At 37.1% G+C, this 16,613-nt stretch overlaps 2 protein-coding genes across 2 annotated transcripts in view; one reads left to right on the forward strand and one right to left on the reverse strand.

Annotated features, from left to right (window-relative positions):
• The window catches only part of FRRS1 (ferric chelate reductase 1), a 134,379-nt gene extending 129,698 nt beyond the window's left edge, over positions 1 to 4,681 (forward strand). Inside the window, exon 19 of the transcript XR_014015028.1 lies at positions 4,538 to 4,681. The gene's annotated coding sequence lies outside the window, so the exon portion shown is untranslated. The remainder of the gene's footprint in view (positions 1 to 4,537) is intronic.
• The window catches only part of PALMD (palmdelphin), a 54,984-nt gene that overhangs the window by 25,023 nt on the left and 13,348 nt on the right, over positions 1 to 16,613 (reverse strand). Inside the window, exons 3-4 of the mRNA XM_081223843.1 lie at positions 5,357 to 5,437; positions 128 to 252 (exon numbers count right to left, since the gene is read on the reverse strand). Of these exons, the coding sequence (XP_081079969.1) occupies positions 128 to 252; positions 5,357 to 5,437 (206 nt within the window). The remainder of the gene's footprint in view (positions 1 to 127; positions 253 to 5,356; positions 5,438 to 16,613) is intronic.

Genomic DNA, 16,613 nt, shown 5'->3' on the forward strand with positions numbered 1-16,613 from the left:
TCTTAGTCTTAGAAATCCAAATGGAAGATCTGATTGTGCCCCTAAAAAGGAGAATGGCCTTTGTACATTCAACGTGGGACAAAGTCAAAATAAAGGTAGTTGTGGAGTATCTCAGAGAGGGCCATACCTGAGGATACTTTGTTCTAGAACCTGGATCTGGTTCTGGTCTTGTTGATTTTGTTTCTTCATCTCTTCCTGTTCTTTTCCACTGCTGATTCCATCTAGAAGCCATTTCTCCCTCAAGGCCTTTTTCTGATGTCAGGAAACATAAATATATGTTCTTATATCAATTGAAAATTCCAAAATCTGAATGCTTTCAAATCTTATTAATTTCAATAGTGGAACTATTAAAGAGAAATTGTTTTCTCTCACTGTCTTGCCTGAATAAATCTGATAGTTTCCTACTTTGCACCCTTCTTGACCCCCTTCTAAAGCCAGGGTTTATGTATCTGAATCCTATGTATATCCTAAGGTCTAGTTCAGGTCCTCCTTCTCTATGAAGATCTCTGTCCTACCTCTGCATCTTCCCCACCCCACCCTCCCAGCCTCACTTCACCCCTAGGGAACTCTCCTTCTTCAGAATCAGACAGCAGTGTATGTTTACCTATACTGTATGTTTACTGTATTTTTAACAGTCATGTAGGGACCTCATCATGATGATGCCTTTCTATGATTTGTTGGGTTGATGGGTGTATATCTTGTGTCAAAGTAACAAGCTCCTTGAAGCCATTTGCTATTCATCCCAGTGACAGTACATAGTGACCCCTCCAAAAAAAAATCTTTTGTGGGATTAATTGGAATGGTGGGCAAAACAAGAGATTACTATTGTATCTTAAACTAATTCAATGACAGTCTTAGGCTCTGTGGTTGGCATTTATTGTTTTGCCCACCCGGTACCCCTTCTTTCTTCTGAGAGCCTCCTTGGTTCTAGATATCCTTTATGTGCAGCTCCCTACTCATCCCAATCATATGATACATAAAATTCACTGATCTGTCTAAATATTTGTGAGTTGAATTTTTGTCAACTTTAATAAAACAAAAAAGATTTATGTTTCATCAGGTGGAAAAAAAATCCCCTCGAATTTGCATGAAATAATTACATTCCTGGACTTGAGCCTAAGAAGACAAAGCAAATGAAGAAGACCTGTAAACTTCAGGGGGCTTTAGCTAGCATCCTGTCCGTGTCTCAGGGGAGAACTGTTCGATAGTATTTTCAAAGTGTTTGAGTTTCTTCTTTTCTTCCTGAAGAAAAGTACTGTCACTATATATCTATCTACCTTTGTAAATTATTTGTTCAGTAATTATTTCCTGGGAATTTACTGTTTCTAAAATGGTGAGGAGAGAAGAATGGGAATTTTCCTTATTTTTTTGACACTTCTCTCTCTAACACCATGATTAGAATGAAAGCAAGTAAGAGGAATATTTGTCTTTTTAAAAAAACATGCTTGTTTTTTTAAAACAGAATTAATACAACTGGAATGTAAATACCTCTGAATTTGAAATAAATTTAAATAAGGTTGATTGGGCTAGATAATTACCAAAGGAAGTTTGTTTTAACTAAGGCAATTTTTTTTTCAAATCATTAAGAATATTACACTGATTACAAATAAATGTTATTTGGGATTACAACTTGTAGAATAGATGAAATGTGGCCTGCTCTAGTTGAAGCAATGAGGGGGCCTGGAAGCCTAAAGGTGCACAGGACACAGTTTGAACACCACTAGATTAAGTCAGTAATTATCTCAACCCAGATCATCATATTTGTGTTGGTTTTTTTCAGAGTTTCAAGAAATTGCATGTGGACAACACACCCCATAAAAGCAGTTTGTATTATTCCAGTTTGTAGCCAGATTCCTTCCCACAATATTATCTTTTCCCTTAGTTATAGCTGTTCAGTTGTTTGTAAAAATGTGTTCCCACAGACACAGTAAATATTATTAATAAAGGTCAAGATTTATTTCTTGATAATATGCCAAGAAAATATCAATATATCAGCATTTAAGAATTTACCTTGATTTTAGTTTATTTTTATTTGATGGAATATGATGATAGCTAATGCACAGTAAAGAATATAGATGACATCCATCAAAGTAAATTACAGTTCTTACAAACCACCTACAAGGATAGTTTCAGTTAATTACATCCGTATCACTGTAAGAAACACTCAGATGGGATGGTCTTATGATGCTGAGTTGTAGAGGGTGGAGAATGGCTCCTGTGACATAAGTTATCTTGGGGCTTCATTCTTGGTTCTTAGTCTGGTTAGGACTAAGAATAATTTTAATTTTAGCCTTATAAGCTTTGTTCATAGTTCAGGAATTGTCATTTAACTCTGGCAGAGAACTTTTTGCCTCTAAATATAAAATATATAATTTGGACGTGCAATCAGAATGATATGGTATAATCACATATTGTGGTACCCACAAGACAGTTATTTTGCTTTTATGTCACAGTTTAGACTTATGCTTTGGTCTATGAGATTGAGGAATAGAATAAAATCTATTTCACAACAATGACATTCAGAATCAAAAGCCATAGTAACTAAATAAAAATATAAGTGATACGCAGGTAGAAGATCTTTTGGAAGTTTTTTAGGGAAAGGTTTTCCTGAAGCACTTCTATATTCTGCACAGCAGTTACAGGAGACGTTAAGAATAAATTAGTTTTTCATACCATGATTTAAATGGACATCCAGAAAAGTTTTCTAGGTTGAGTACTAGGCAAAAAGATCAAGAGTGGACAAGTCTCAGAATGTTTGAATGTAAGAATGCTGTTAATGGCCGTGGAAACTCCCTTTCCAGGATGTCATTGGTATGAATGTCAGCTTCCAGAGCTAAAGGATGTTAGAGTGAGTTACCACAACTATCTTGAAGTGTGTGTACTGCTCGCACAGAAGGAGCACTTTGTAAATATTTACGTTTGTGTTGTTTAAAGTGAGTCATTGACATGTAATGAAATAATTTGCGATCCGGAAGGTGGTGAGGATAGTCACTGGAATGGAGACAAATGGATGAAGAAGAAAATAAAAAGAAAGGCTGGTAATTGCAGAAGCCAACAGAGCTTTTTTGACTTGGTGAAGATATTTTGGAATCAATTTTTAGAACACTTCTGCACATTTTTGAACCCTGTTTTGGAATTGTGCCTAGTTGCTGTTGGAATAGCCAACCATTTTCTGCAGGACTTGGAAGAATGTACTTACTGAAACAGCCATTCTGTCCTCTATGTTCCCTTTGCAGTTGATGCCTTGAATATAGTGTTCATCACAGTATAAATGTCATTATAAGTTTATGTGTCAGTTACCATTTAAGGGCACAGATCAAACTTATTTTATATTCTTAATGTCCAGCTTAGTACCTTGCACATAATAGGTGCTTAATAAATGTTTATTGACTGAAGGTTTTCTACTTATCAGTGAAGACTCAGGTTAAATCCCACACCTTTAACAGAAACTTTTTTGACCACCCCAGATTAAAGAATTACTAATGTTTACACTTATGCTTAAATTTAAAAAAATCATCCTTTAACGTGTACTAATTATTTATTTAGCCTTGAATTTCCCACTAGGTTGCAAGCAGAAGGGCTACAACTCTCAAGGCCACTGCTAATCTCTAAGGCATTAATATGCAAATTAGGAAAAGGTACAGTTCCCCACTCCTACTCCTTCAGGTCAGTGCACAGCTTGGGAAGGTGGACAGCACTTTTGTGCAGAGAGAAAGAAACTTTGTCCTCCAGACAGAAGCAGCCCTGTGCCAGAGTGCACCGTTCCAAGGGAGTATGGGCAGGATTTCAGCATCCCCCTTTCTCAGGTAACTTTACGCAGTATACCATCTGCACAACTGTGTACTGCAGTCCAAAGCATGATACATGCTTTGACTGGATTGGATTAGAAGAGGTCTTCTGGGATCCAGAAAGCAAACCTATAGGGAACAGTATATATTACTTTTTGGACTGTTTTTGTTAAGTATTGAAATGAGGTGTCACCTCAGAAATGGACCTCTCAGTGTGTTAGAATTTTCCTGTGTGAAACTTACCTCCTAGAATGAACAGAGAGGATATATAAAACTTTTCTCCTACTGTGAACTCTAATGTTGTTTGGCTACTCATTCTGCAAGGATAGTAATTACTCAGAAGCAGTAATTAGTTCACTGTGAGATCCAAATTGTGTGCGTGTGTGTGTATATTTGTGTGTGAAAGAGAGAGAGAGGGAGAGAGAGAGAGAGAGTGATTTTGGAGTTAGAAATTGCCTATCTCAAAAATTGTTGTAGACTTACTTTTGACTCCATTTGACTTGTATCAAAATGACTTGGTAAAATTTGTTATTTCATTGATTTTTCTGGGAGTACACACTGCATTTCTTGGCTATGTCTCCTACTCATGTGAGTTCAGTGTGACAAACTGTAAGGATAGCAGGCTGACTACACATTGAAATTATTCATCAAACATTGGAAATGTCAATTTGTATAGGAGCAAAGAAGCAAACAGAATCCAGAGAACTGAGGCTAATTGGAATCCTAAACTGTGTCTTTTTTCTCTCAAGAGGTGGTTACTTGATTCATCAGAAAGATGGATTTAGCTGAATTCAGCAAGTTTACGAAAAGATTGTAGACCCCACAAGTGTGCGGCATTGTTTCACTGAGGGATTTATTACATCTATCGATAGAAGCCCTGCCAGGTAAGTAGTTTCCTGCTCGGGCCTGTTCACAAGGAGCTCCTGTTTGTCATTTGGTTGCACCCTGTGACTAAGCTACATAATAAAATGTGAGACTCAGTGCGCTTAAATTACAAAATGACCACACCCATGAAAGATGTAAAGTCTGATTTTAAAAATGGAGGTTTATTTTTGGTTATGATCTCATGTTCTGTCAAAACAAAATAAAACAGAACCTTGAACCACACTCAAACAACATTGAATTCATTGCACTGAGCTTTTAAATACGAGCATCCTTGAGCAGGCCAGACACTGTCTGCTTTGCAGACCCTGGGTAAGGGCTGGCTTTTCATTGATTTCAAAAGGTACTTCCCAGCTGGATCCACTCCCAAGGGATGTTAAGCAAGACTGTATTCAGGGCCAAACTATCAAGACTGAATTCTCAAGGTTACCCAAGAAAGTGAGGAAATTCAGTAATAAAGGATAAAAGTAATAAAACCATGTTTTCAATTTTCCACATGTTTGCCAGGAGGTATTAGTCTCATATGCAAATATTACTAGCTTATTGTCTTCCCTTATGGTTATTAGGGTGTTAGTATAACTGTTGGAATTTTTTTCCTTCCTAAAGCATCTTTACTACTGAAATTTGAGTGCAAATAGAATATTTGAATGCAAAATCATTGAAATGAAATTAAAGTCATAAGTTACCTTCAAATGCTGATGCTTTAGTTTTTCTTCCTCTATTTTCAAACGCTTTCGTGAGATTTCTTCCTGTATTTTTCTTTTATCCTGAAATAAAAAGTATTCCAGCATAATCTATTTTTTTTCAATTTGCTTAAGTATGTTTCCTTGGGGAAGCTGTCATTATCGAATGGCTGGCCAGTGGTATGCTCTTGGCATTGGTATGAAGCTGCTTTGGAAACTCCTATTTCAAGGCAAAGGAGAGCAAAGTGAGACATTCAAAGCATTTTACTGATGGAAAATGATATAAGGTACTTTTTCAAAGAGAATTTAAAAATATTTTAATGTCTTTCCTTCCCCCCTCATCTTTTCTATCTTCCCCATTAAGTCTAACAAGATTGAGCTCCTTAGAGATGCAATGGAAAATGTGAATTTTAAGGAGGGAGTTTTGAAATAGGCATGAAGAAACATTGTGAGGAGAGAGACTGTTCCTGGCATAAGGCTGAAGAAACTACTGGGTAAAAGATCTGCTTATGTGGGAAAACAGGATAGCCTACAGAGCATTAGAACACGAGGAAACTAGAAAGTGAGACTGTTTCCTCCTGTAAACCTTGCTATGGGCAGAGAGAGAGAAAAAAAAGAGGGATCAGATAATGCATGTTAACACTAAGAGGGCTTCTAGCAGAGGTTAAAAAAATTCATGGAGAAGTATAATATCTTTCACCAAGTTTAAATTGCAATACCTTAAAATCCCAGATAGCATAACTATCGATACACAGAAGTTGTACTTTTTAGAAAATATAGCCTGTATACTATATAGAAAGCCTGGTTTCAATTTCTGGCTCTGCCATTAACTAGCTGTGTGTCCTGGGACAAAATCCTTAACTTTGTGCCTCATTACCTCATCTGTAAAATGGAAGTAATAAGGGCATCTACCTCATAAGATGAGCATTAAATTAGCTAATATATGCAAAGGCTCCTAGAACAGTGCTTGACACATAGTGCTCTACAAGTATTTGTTTAATACAATTAAGTAAGTAAACACGTAGTAATCTGTTAATCACACAGAAAGCAACACACTAATTCTGATAATGGTTCCATTGGTCTGAAATGTTTTAGAGATTCCCTGTCTGGAGTTGTTTGAGACATTTTACAAGCCATGAAAAAGGCCCTTATTTCCTTATTTTTTGACCAGAGGTTACATTATCCTCCATCTTATTTATGAGTTGTTTTTAAATCTGCTTTCAAAATTGAAAACTCCCAAAAGTAAACATTTGTTTCCAATGAAGACATCTAAAAGAATTTGAAGCAGGCTCAGGAGGTAATTTAGAAGGAAGAGTTCCAAAAATATTTGGCAGCATTATTGAAACAAGTGCATGGCTTCCTGATGTGACTCCTTTGAAGGTAAGTCTCCTTTTTGATGTATAAATTCAGGTATATTTGTTGAATGTAACAGCATTCATTTGAACATACATTGCTGTCCAAATTTATGTAATGTTTCTCTTTGTGTGTAAGAAGTGTATATGACCTCATCTGTATTGTTTTTTAACTTTCATAAACAGCTCTTTTGAAAAAAAAAAGAGCTAGGCAACAAGCATTGATATTCAGATTCACTTGTTTGTTTGGCTGAAATCTGGTCATTAGGAATAAAAACTATGAAGACCTCTGTGAGTCAGTTCTCCATTATATCTCAAAACTGTTACCGAGGGCTTCCCTGGTGGTGCAGTGGTTGAGAGTCCGCCTGCCGATGCAGGGGACACGGGTTCGTTCCCCGGTCCGGGAAGATCCCACATGCCGTGGAGCGGCTAGGCCCGTGAGCCGTGGCCGCTGAGCCTGTGCGTCCAGAGCCTGTGCTCCACAACGGGAGAGGCCACAGCAGTGAGAGGCCCGCGTACCGCAAAAAACAAAAACAAAAACAAAAAACTGTTACCGAGCAAATATTGGTAATATTTTAACCTTATTGTGCCAAACATTTTGGTAAGTATTTTTCAGGCACTATTTAACTTAAAAGTCATAATAACAGAGATATAATAATATTACACTTAATAGTCATGATAACAAAGAGATATTGTAGTATTTTCATTTTATAGAAGAGGAAATGGAAATTTCCGGAGATTAACTAACCAGTCACAACTAGTAAGTGGAAGAACCAGGATTTGAAGCCAGGCAATCTGAGTTCAGCCTCTTAGCCAATTCACTATACCATTTCCTTGAGTGGGAAATTAGTCCAGCTTCTCACATCTTCCCCATTGCCCTGTCTATCGGGAAGTACTGAGGTCTGGAGGCCAGCACAACCAACGCCGGAGGAGGGCCCCTCATTAGAAAGGAGCACATTTTTAGTTCCCTGCGTGCTGGCATGCAACTGCCCATCTCTCTCCGTGGACAGCCCATAGAAAAGAGCACGTTATTTATGTGTGACCGTGACTGCTGAACCCAGCAATGCTTCCCCACCACTGCCGGTAACCAGTTTGGGTTGTTTGTTTCATCTGAGGTTAGTAATAAGGTAATGAAAGCTGTGGGTAGAGGCAGGGCATCTAAGTGTTTTGGCAACACGATGCTTATCGAAGGGTTGCTAAGGAATACCAATGTTTTGTCACTCAGAGGTAACGTGATCCCTCTCTCATATCAGTCTAGGTAGTTAAGAAGGTAATTTTATAATGTTATGGGCATGACTATTTTAAGATAGAAGTACTTTTCCTCATAAGATATTCATCAGCAGCAAGTTATTATCCTTTTGCCAAATTTCATAAAGATCTATAAGCATTACTGAAAAATATATGGCAACAATTTAGTTTCATTATGACAGAATAAATTATAAGTTTTACATGTAGTTCTATTGCTAGTATACCGAAAGTTATCATAGCCAGCTACTTCCTTCCCAATTATCATGGAATAAATGGATGTGAAATGCCATCTGCTTCCCAGAATTTTCCCAGAAGCTTGAGCATCTCTATATACACCTGTCATAATCCAGCACGTCAGATATTTATTAATGTTAACCATTATGAAGAACATATATTTCTTTTTTTTTCGACATCTTTATTGGAGTATAATTGCTCTACAGTGGTGTGTTAGTTTCTGCTTTAAAACAAAGTGAATCAGCTATACATATACGTATATCCCCATATCTCCTCCCTCTTGCGTCTCCCTCCCACCCTCCCTATCCCACCCCTCTATGTGGACACAAAGCACCGAGCTGATCTCCCAGTGCTAAGTGGCTGCTTCCCACTAGCTATTGATTTTACATTTGGTAGTGTATATATGTCCATGCCACTCTCTCACTTTGTAATAACATATATTTCTGTTTACTTCTTTTTTAAAAAATAAATTTATTTATTTTTGACTGCATAGGGTCTTCGTCACTATGCACAGGCTTTCTCTAGTTGTGGTGAGCGGGAGCTACTCTTCGTTGCGGTGCACAGGCTTCTCATTGCCGTGGCTTCTCTTGTTGCCGAGCACAGGCTCTAGACGCGCAGGCTTCAGTAGTTGTGGCTTGCGGGCTCTAGAGCATAGGCTCAGTAGTTGTGGCGCACGGGCTTAGTTGCTCGGCATGTGGGATCTTCCCCGACCAGGGTTCGAGCCTGTGTCCCTTGCATTAGCAGGCGGATTCTTAACCACTGCGCCACCAGAGAAGTCCTGTTTACTTCTTCAGTGTTCAAGTAGTAAAGACGTTTTGTTCACTGAACAATTGCCTAGATTTTCAGCTGTCTGACTTGGAATATTTTAGCAGCTGACACCCACAGATTCCAATTCTGTAAAAGCCTAGCTCTTAATTGTTTTGAAAATTAATTTAGTAAACTTGTACAACTATAAAGCTATTGTGACCATCTATGATTCACTGATATTACTACAATCACATACTTGATAAAAGTAAGCACAATACTTAGGAGTGTGAGTATTTTAGAGATATTATTGATTAATGATTAGCTAATATTCTAAAATGCTTGAATCTATCAAGAAGGCAGGATTGATCCTGAGTTATTTAATTTTTAATTTATTCAGCACTTAAGAACTTCTATATAAATGCTATGCTAAGGTGATGTTAAGAGTTGTGCTATGTTTGAAAAGTATTCAGAAGTAGATACTTTCACCAAGGAGGTTACATTGTCTTTAAGAAGGAAAATCATTTGTGCAAGGAACTATAGTCTAAGAAATAAAGTGATAAATGTCATTACTAAGGCACAAGTGAGGTCTTGTGAGAGTTGAGGGGCGAAAGGGAGTGGTTGTTTCTAGATGATCTGGTTATGAGAGGCTTTCAAGTAGCATCCAAATAGAGTATGTTGGGTAGTTGCTGGAGGGCTGGGGGTAGGGAGGAAGGGCATTCACCTCTAGAGCTCATTGTGAGCAAAAGCCTGTTGTAGAAAATTGGGACATTATTTGGAATAGCAAGTCTGGAATCCAAGTTGTCATACAGAGGGTAGTGGGAAATGAAATACGAAAATGAGATGAGGATAAATCCTTAATAGAGAATACTAAAAGGCAGGGAAAGGAGTTTAGAATTTATTTACATATTGAGATAGGGAGCAATGAAAGGTTTTCAGAGGGAGAGGAATAATAGAGTTAAAACCATGTTTTTTTTTTTTTTTTTTTGCGGTATGCGGGCCTCTCACTGTTGTGGCCTCTCCCGTTGCGGAGCCCAGGCTCCGGACGCGCAGGCTCAGAGGCCATGGCTCATGGGCCTAGCCACTCCACAGCATGTGGGATCTTCCCAGACTGGGGCACGAACCCGTGTCCCCTGCATCAGCAGGCAGACTCTCAACCACTGCGCCACCAGGGAAGCCCCAAAACCATGTTTTAAGAAGTTTAAAATAGCCTGATTTATAGATACTGAAGGAGGACAACTTGAAAGGGATAATCAGTTAGGCTACAACTCATACATAAGATCAAGAGAGCTTGAACAAGAGGTAACAGAGGGCGTGGATGTCAGAGATACCAAGGAGTTAAAATTAGCAAGACTTGGCAACTGATGACATATGGATGCAGGAGAGGAAGAGGTCAAATGGGGTATAAGGCTTTTATATCCAGGTAAACTGAAAGGAGAACAGAATCACTAATAGAAATAGGAAATTCAGGAGAAGAAAGGGAGTTTGGGAGGGAAGATGGTGATTCACACCAAGGTTGAGGTGTCTTTGGCACAACCTGGTGCAGTAATCTGGCAGGTAGTTGAAATGTTGGATGGAGGTAGATCGGAAGGGAAGTCAGAGCTAGAGATAAAGATGCCAGAGTTTTGGAAGGGATAGCTGAGGCCAGGAGACTACATCAGAGCATGACAAGAGACATATTTATGTAAAGGAGAGCTAAAGGCAGAGCCTTCGTGAAACACCTACATTTAAGAGGTATTGGAGGAAGGAAACCATATGGAATTTTATTTTGGGATTAATTAGACATTACTGATAATAGAACTTGGTGAATTCAATTAGGCAAATGATTTCAGATTCATTCTGATAGAAGTATCTTGTAACTTCTTGACTACCTTTGCTGATATTTCCACTGTTTAAGGTCTCAAAAGAACAATAATAGAAGCTACTATTTGGATTTAAATACTACCAACAACGCAAAACTTCCTGGTGAAATGCATATAATGATAACCTTGAAGGAAAGGGATGTGCTAACACAGTGCTCCTAGAATTGAATCCTGAGTGTAGTTAGAGGTTTACTACATTTCAATGAAAGTAGATTTTTTTAATTCTTGAAAAAAATTCTTGAAAAATTATTTTAAAAATTTCTTGAAAAAGAGGCAAACATTTTAAGAAGGAAGATAGATCATGAAGCATGGGCAGTTTACGAATGGAAATACTGATACATAATTAAAAAATGATCTCAAGTAAAAAGAAAAGAGAACTAAACAAAACCAAACTAAATAGCTTAATATCACTGGGAGCTTCCCCAAAGCTCGTGAAACCAAGAATACAGATAAACAGGTGGTACCCATTTGAAATAAGTACAAATATGTACAAATATGTAAATAAGGTACAAATTCAGGGTGACAAGATGTGAAGCATGTGAAAAACACTGAGGACACAAAAAGCATGTGTGTACAAGTAAATATATATATATATATATATTCAATATTTAAGTTATGTTGAGAGCAAAAAGACTACTGCTGAGATACAGAGTGTAATATCAACATGTCAGAGATAAACTAGAACTAATTCACTCCTATTTTACTTCCATTTTTTTTTTGATTAAGGAGAATAATCTTGATCCTGGAAAGGGTAGAACAAATATGCTTAAAGGGAAATCAAAGCCCAAGAGGATATAAAGCACCAAAGACAGAACTGCTCAGACTACGATGGGTTTCATTTCAGGGAGCAGAAAAATTTATAGACACGACAGGAAAATATTATCAAGTAGTCTTGGAATCTTGGGTGAAGTGAAGAGGCACCAGAAGGCTGAAAGTGACAAATGACCCAGTTTTTTGAAGAGAGAAAAAGGTGAATTATGAATATTTAATGACTGGTGAATGTATTGGTTAATACCTGGCAAAGTTGTAGAATGAATTATTAAATAGTCTTGTATTTAGACAAAGAATGTCTAAGAGATAGCATTCAGTTATTAAAAACAAAGCATTGAAGACTATTTCTTTTGCTTAATTTTTTAAGATCTGCTGATGATGACAATTATGACGGTTGTAACAATAGCTAACATTTATTGAGAGCTTTTTATGTGTCAGGAACTACTTAGAGCACTTAAATGTATCAATTTATTTAATTTTCCCCAAGTCTCTAGGAAGTAGGGACCATGTTTATCCCCCTTATGGAGGTAAAGAAACTGAGGAGCACAGGATCCTAGATCATGGGAATTCAGTATATCTTGGTTTTAGTATGACTTTTGACAAAATTTCTTATTATTTTTCTCTTGGAAATTTGTGTAAATGTGAACAGAGAGGAATATTTATTTGAAAGTGATTGTCTTAACGTGTTTTTTTAAAAAAACAATGCCCCATAAGTAATAGAAAAATAAAACTAAGCCCCTACCAGAGGGCAGACAACAGAAGCAAGAAGAATGACAATCCTGCAGCCTATGGAAAAAAAAACACATTCACAGAAAGATAGACAAGATGAAAGGGCAGAGGGCTATGTACCAGATGAAGGAACAAGACAGAAACCCCAGAAAAACAACTAAATGAAGTGGAGATAGACAACCTTCCAGAAAAAGAATTCAGAATAATGATAGTGAAGATGATCCAGGACCTCGGAAAAAGAATGAAGGCAAAGATCGAGAAGATGCAAGAAATGTCTAACAAAGACCTAGAAGAATTAAAGAAAAAAAGGACAGAGATGAACAATACAATTAACTGAAAAGAAAACTACACTAGAAGGAATCAATAGCAGAATAACTGAGGCAGAAGAACGGATAAGTGACCTGGAAGACAGAATGGTGGAATTCACTGCTACAGAACAGAATAAAGACAAAAGAATGAAAAGAAATGAAGGCGGCCTAAGAGACCTCTGGGACAACATTAAATGCAACAACATTCACATTATAGGGGTCCCAGAAGGAGAAGAGAGAGAGAGAAAGGACCAGAGAAAATATTTGAAGACATTATAGTTGAAAACTTCCCTAACATGGGAAAGGAAATAGCCATCCAAGTCCAGGAAGCGCAGCAAGTCCCACACAGGATAAACCCAAGGAGAAACATACTGAGACACATAGTAAGCAAACTGGCAAAAATTAAAGACAAAGAAAAATTATTGAAAGTACCAAGGGAAAAATGACAAATAACACACAAAGGACCTCCCATAAGGTTAACAGCTGATTTCTCAGCAGAAACTCTACAAGCCAGAGGGATTGGCATGATATACTTAAAGTGATGAAAGGGAAGAACCTACAACCAAGATTACTCTACCTGGCAAGGATCTCATTCAGATTTGATGGAGAAATCAAAAGCTTTACAGACAAGCAAAAGCTAGGAGAATTCAGCACCACCAAACCAGCTCTATAACAAATGCTAAAGGAACTTCTCTAAGTGGGAAACACAAGAGAACAAAAGGACCTATAAAACCAAACCCAGAAAAATTAAGAAAATGGCAATAGGAGCCTGTATATTGATAATTACCTTAAATGTAAATGGATTAAATGCTCCAACCAAAAGACACAGGCTCGCTGAATGGATACAAAAACAAGACCCATATATATGCTGTCTACAAGAGACCCACTTCAGACCTAAGGACACGTACAGACTGAAAGTGAGGGGATGGAAAAACATATTCCATGCAAATGGAAATCAAAAGAAAGCTGGAGTAGCAATACTCATATCAGAAAAAAGACTTTAAAATAAAGAATGTTACAAGAGACAAGGAAGAACACTACATAACGATCAAGGGATCAATCCAAGAAGAAGATATAATAATTATAAATATATATGTACCCAACATAGGAGCACCTCAATACATAAGGCAACTGCTAACAGCTATAAAAGAGGAAATCGACAGTAACACGATAATAGTGGGGGACTTTAACACCTCACTTACACCACTGGACAGGTCATCCAAAATGAAAATAAATAAGGAAAGAGAAGCTTTAAATGACACAATAGACCAGATAGATTTAATTGATATTTATAGGACATTCCATCCAAAAACAGAAGACTACACTTTCTTCTCAAGTGTGCACAGAATATTCTCCAGGATAAATCACATCTTGGGTCACAAATCAAGCATCAGTAAATTTAACAAAATTGAAATCATATCAAGCATCTTTTCTGACTACAATGCTATGAGATTAGAAATGAATTACAGGGAAAAAAACATAAAATATACAAACAAATGGAGGCTAAACAATACATTACTAAATAACCAAGAGATCACTGAAGAAATCAAAGAGGAAGTCAAAAAATACCTAGAGACAAATGACAATGAAAACACGAGGATCCAAAACCTATGGGATGCAGCAAAAGCAGTTTTAAGAGGGAAGTTTATAGCTATACTAGCCTACCTCAAGAAACAAGAAATATCTCAAATACAAAATCTAACCTTACACCTAAAGGAACTAGAGAATGAAGAACAAACAAAACCCAAAGTTAGCAGAAGGAAAGAAATCATAAAGATCAGAGCAGAAATAAATGAAATAGAAATAAAACAATAGCAAAGGTTAATAAAACTAAAAGCTGTTTCTTTGAGAAGATAAACAAAATTGATAAACCATTAGCCAGACTCATCAAGAAAAAGAGGGAGAGGACTCAAATCAATAAAATTAGGAATGAAAAAGGAGAAGTTAAGACAGACACCACAGAAATACAAAGAATCCTAAGAGACTACTACAAGCAACTCTATGCCAATAAAATGGACAACCTGGAAGAAATGGACAAATTCTTAGAAAGGTATAACCTTCCAAGACTGAACCAGGAAGAAACAGAAAATATGAACAGACCAATCACAAGTAATGAAATTGAAACTGTGATTAAAACCCTTCCAACAAACAAAAGTCCAGGACCAGATGGCTTCACAGGTGAATTCTATCAAACATTTAGAGAAGAGCTAACACCCATCCTTCTCAAACTCTTCCAAAAAATTGCAGAGGAAGGAACACTCTCAAACTCATTCTATGAGGCCACCATCACCTTGATACCAAAACCAGACAAAGCTACTCAAAAAAAAGAAAATTACAGACCAATATCACTGATGAATATACATGCAAAAATCCTCAACAAAATACTAGTAAACAGAATCTAACAACACATTAAAAGGATCATACACCATGATCAAGTGGGATTTATCTCAGGGATGCAGGGATTCTTCAATATATGCAAATCAATCAATGTGATACACCATACTAACAAATTGAAGAATAAAAACCATATGATCATCTCAATAGATGCAGAAAAAGCTTTTGACAAAATTCAACACCCATTTATGATAAAAACTCTCCAGAAAGTGGGTATACAAGGAAACTACCTCCACATAATAAAGACCATATATGACAAACCCACAGCAAACATCATTCTCAATGGTGAAAAACTGAAAGCATTTCTTCTAAGGTCAGGAACAAGACAAGGATGTCCACTCTCACCACTCTTATTCAACATAGTCTTGAAACTTCTAGCCACGGCAATCAGAGAAGTAAAAGAAATAAAAGGAATACAAATTGGAAAAGAAGAAGTAAAACTGTCACTCTTTGCAGATGACATGATACTATACATAGAGAATCCTAAAAATGCCACCAGAAAACTACTAGATTTAATCAATGAATTTGGTAAATTTTCAGGATACGAAATTAATGCACAGAAATCTCTTACATTCCTATACACTAATGATGAAAAATCTGAAAGAGAAATTAAGGAAACACTCCCATTTACCACTGCAACAAAAAGAATAAAATACCTAGGAATAAACCTACCTAGGGAGACAAAAGACCTGTATGCAGAAAACTATAAGACACTGATGAAAGAAATTAAAGATGATACCAACAGATGGAGAGATATACCATGTTCTTGGATTGGAAGAATCAATATTGTGAAAATGACTATACTACCCAAAGCAATCTACAGATTCAACCGAATCCCTATCAAATTACCATTGGCATGTTTTATGGAACTAGAACAAATAATCTTAAAATCTGTATGGAGACACAAAAGACCCCGAATAGGCAAAGCAGTCTTGAGGGAAAAAAATGGAGCTGGAAGAATCAGACTCTCTGACTTCAGACTATACTACAAAGCTACAGTCATCAAGACAATATGGCACTGGCACAAAAACAGAAACATAGATCAATGGAACAAGATAGAAAACCCAGAGATAAACCCATGCACCTATGGTCAACTAATCTATGACAAAGGAGGCAAAGATATACAATGGAGAAAAGACAGTCTCTTCAATAAGTGGTGCTGGGAAAACTGGACAGCTACACATAAAAGAATGAAATTAGAACACTCTCTAACACCATACACAAAAATAAACTCAAAATGGATTAAAGACCTAAATGTGAGACAGGACAATATAAAACTCTTAGAGGAAAACATAGGAAGAACACTCTTTGACATAAGTCACAGCAAGACCTTTTTTGATCCACCTCCTAGAGTACTGGAAATAAAAACAAAAATAAACAAATGAGACCTAATGAAACTTCAAAGCTATTGCACAGCAAAGGACACCATAAACAAGATGGAAAGGCAACCCTCAGAATGGGAGAAAATATTTTCAAACGAATCAATGGACAAAGGATTAATCTCCAAGATATATGAAGAGCTCATGCAGGGGCTTCCCTGGTGGCGCAGTGGTTGAGACTCTGCCTGCCAATGCAGGGGACATGGGTTCATGCCCCAGTCCGGGAAGATCCCACATGC

The sequence above is a fragment of the Mesoplodon bidens genome (genome assembly GCF_964165515.1).
Source record: "Mesoplodon bidens genome assembly, chromosome: 2".
NCBI lineage: Eukaryota > Metazoa > Chordata > Mammalia > Artiodactyla > Ziphiidae > Mesoplodon > Mesoplodon bidens.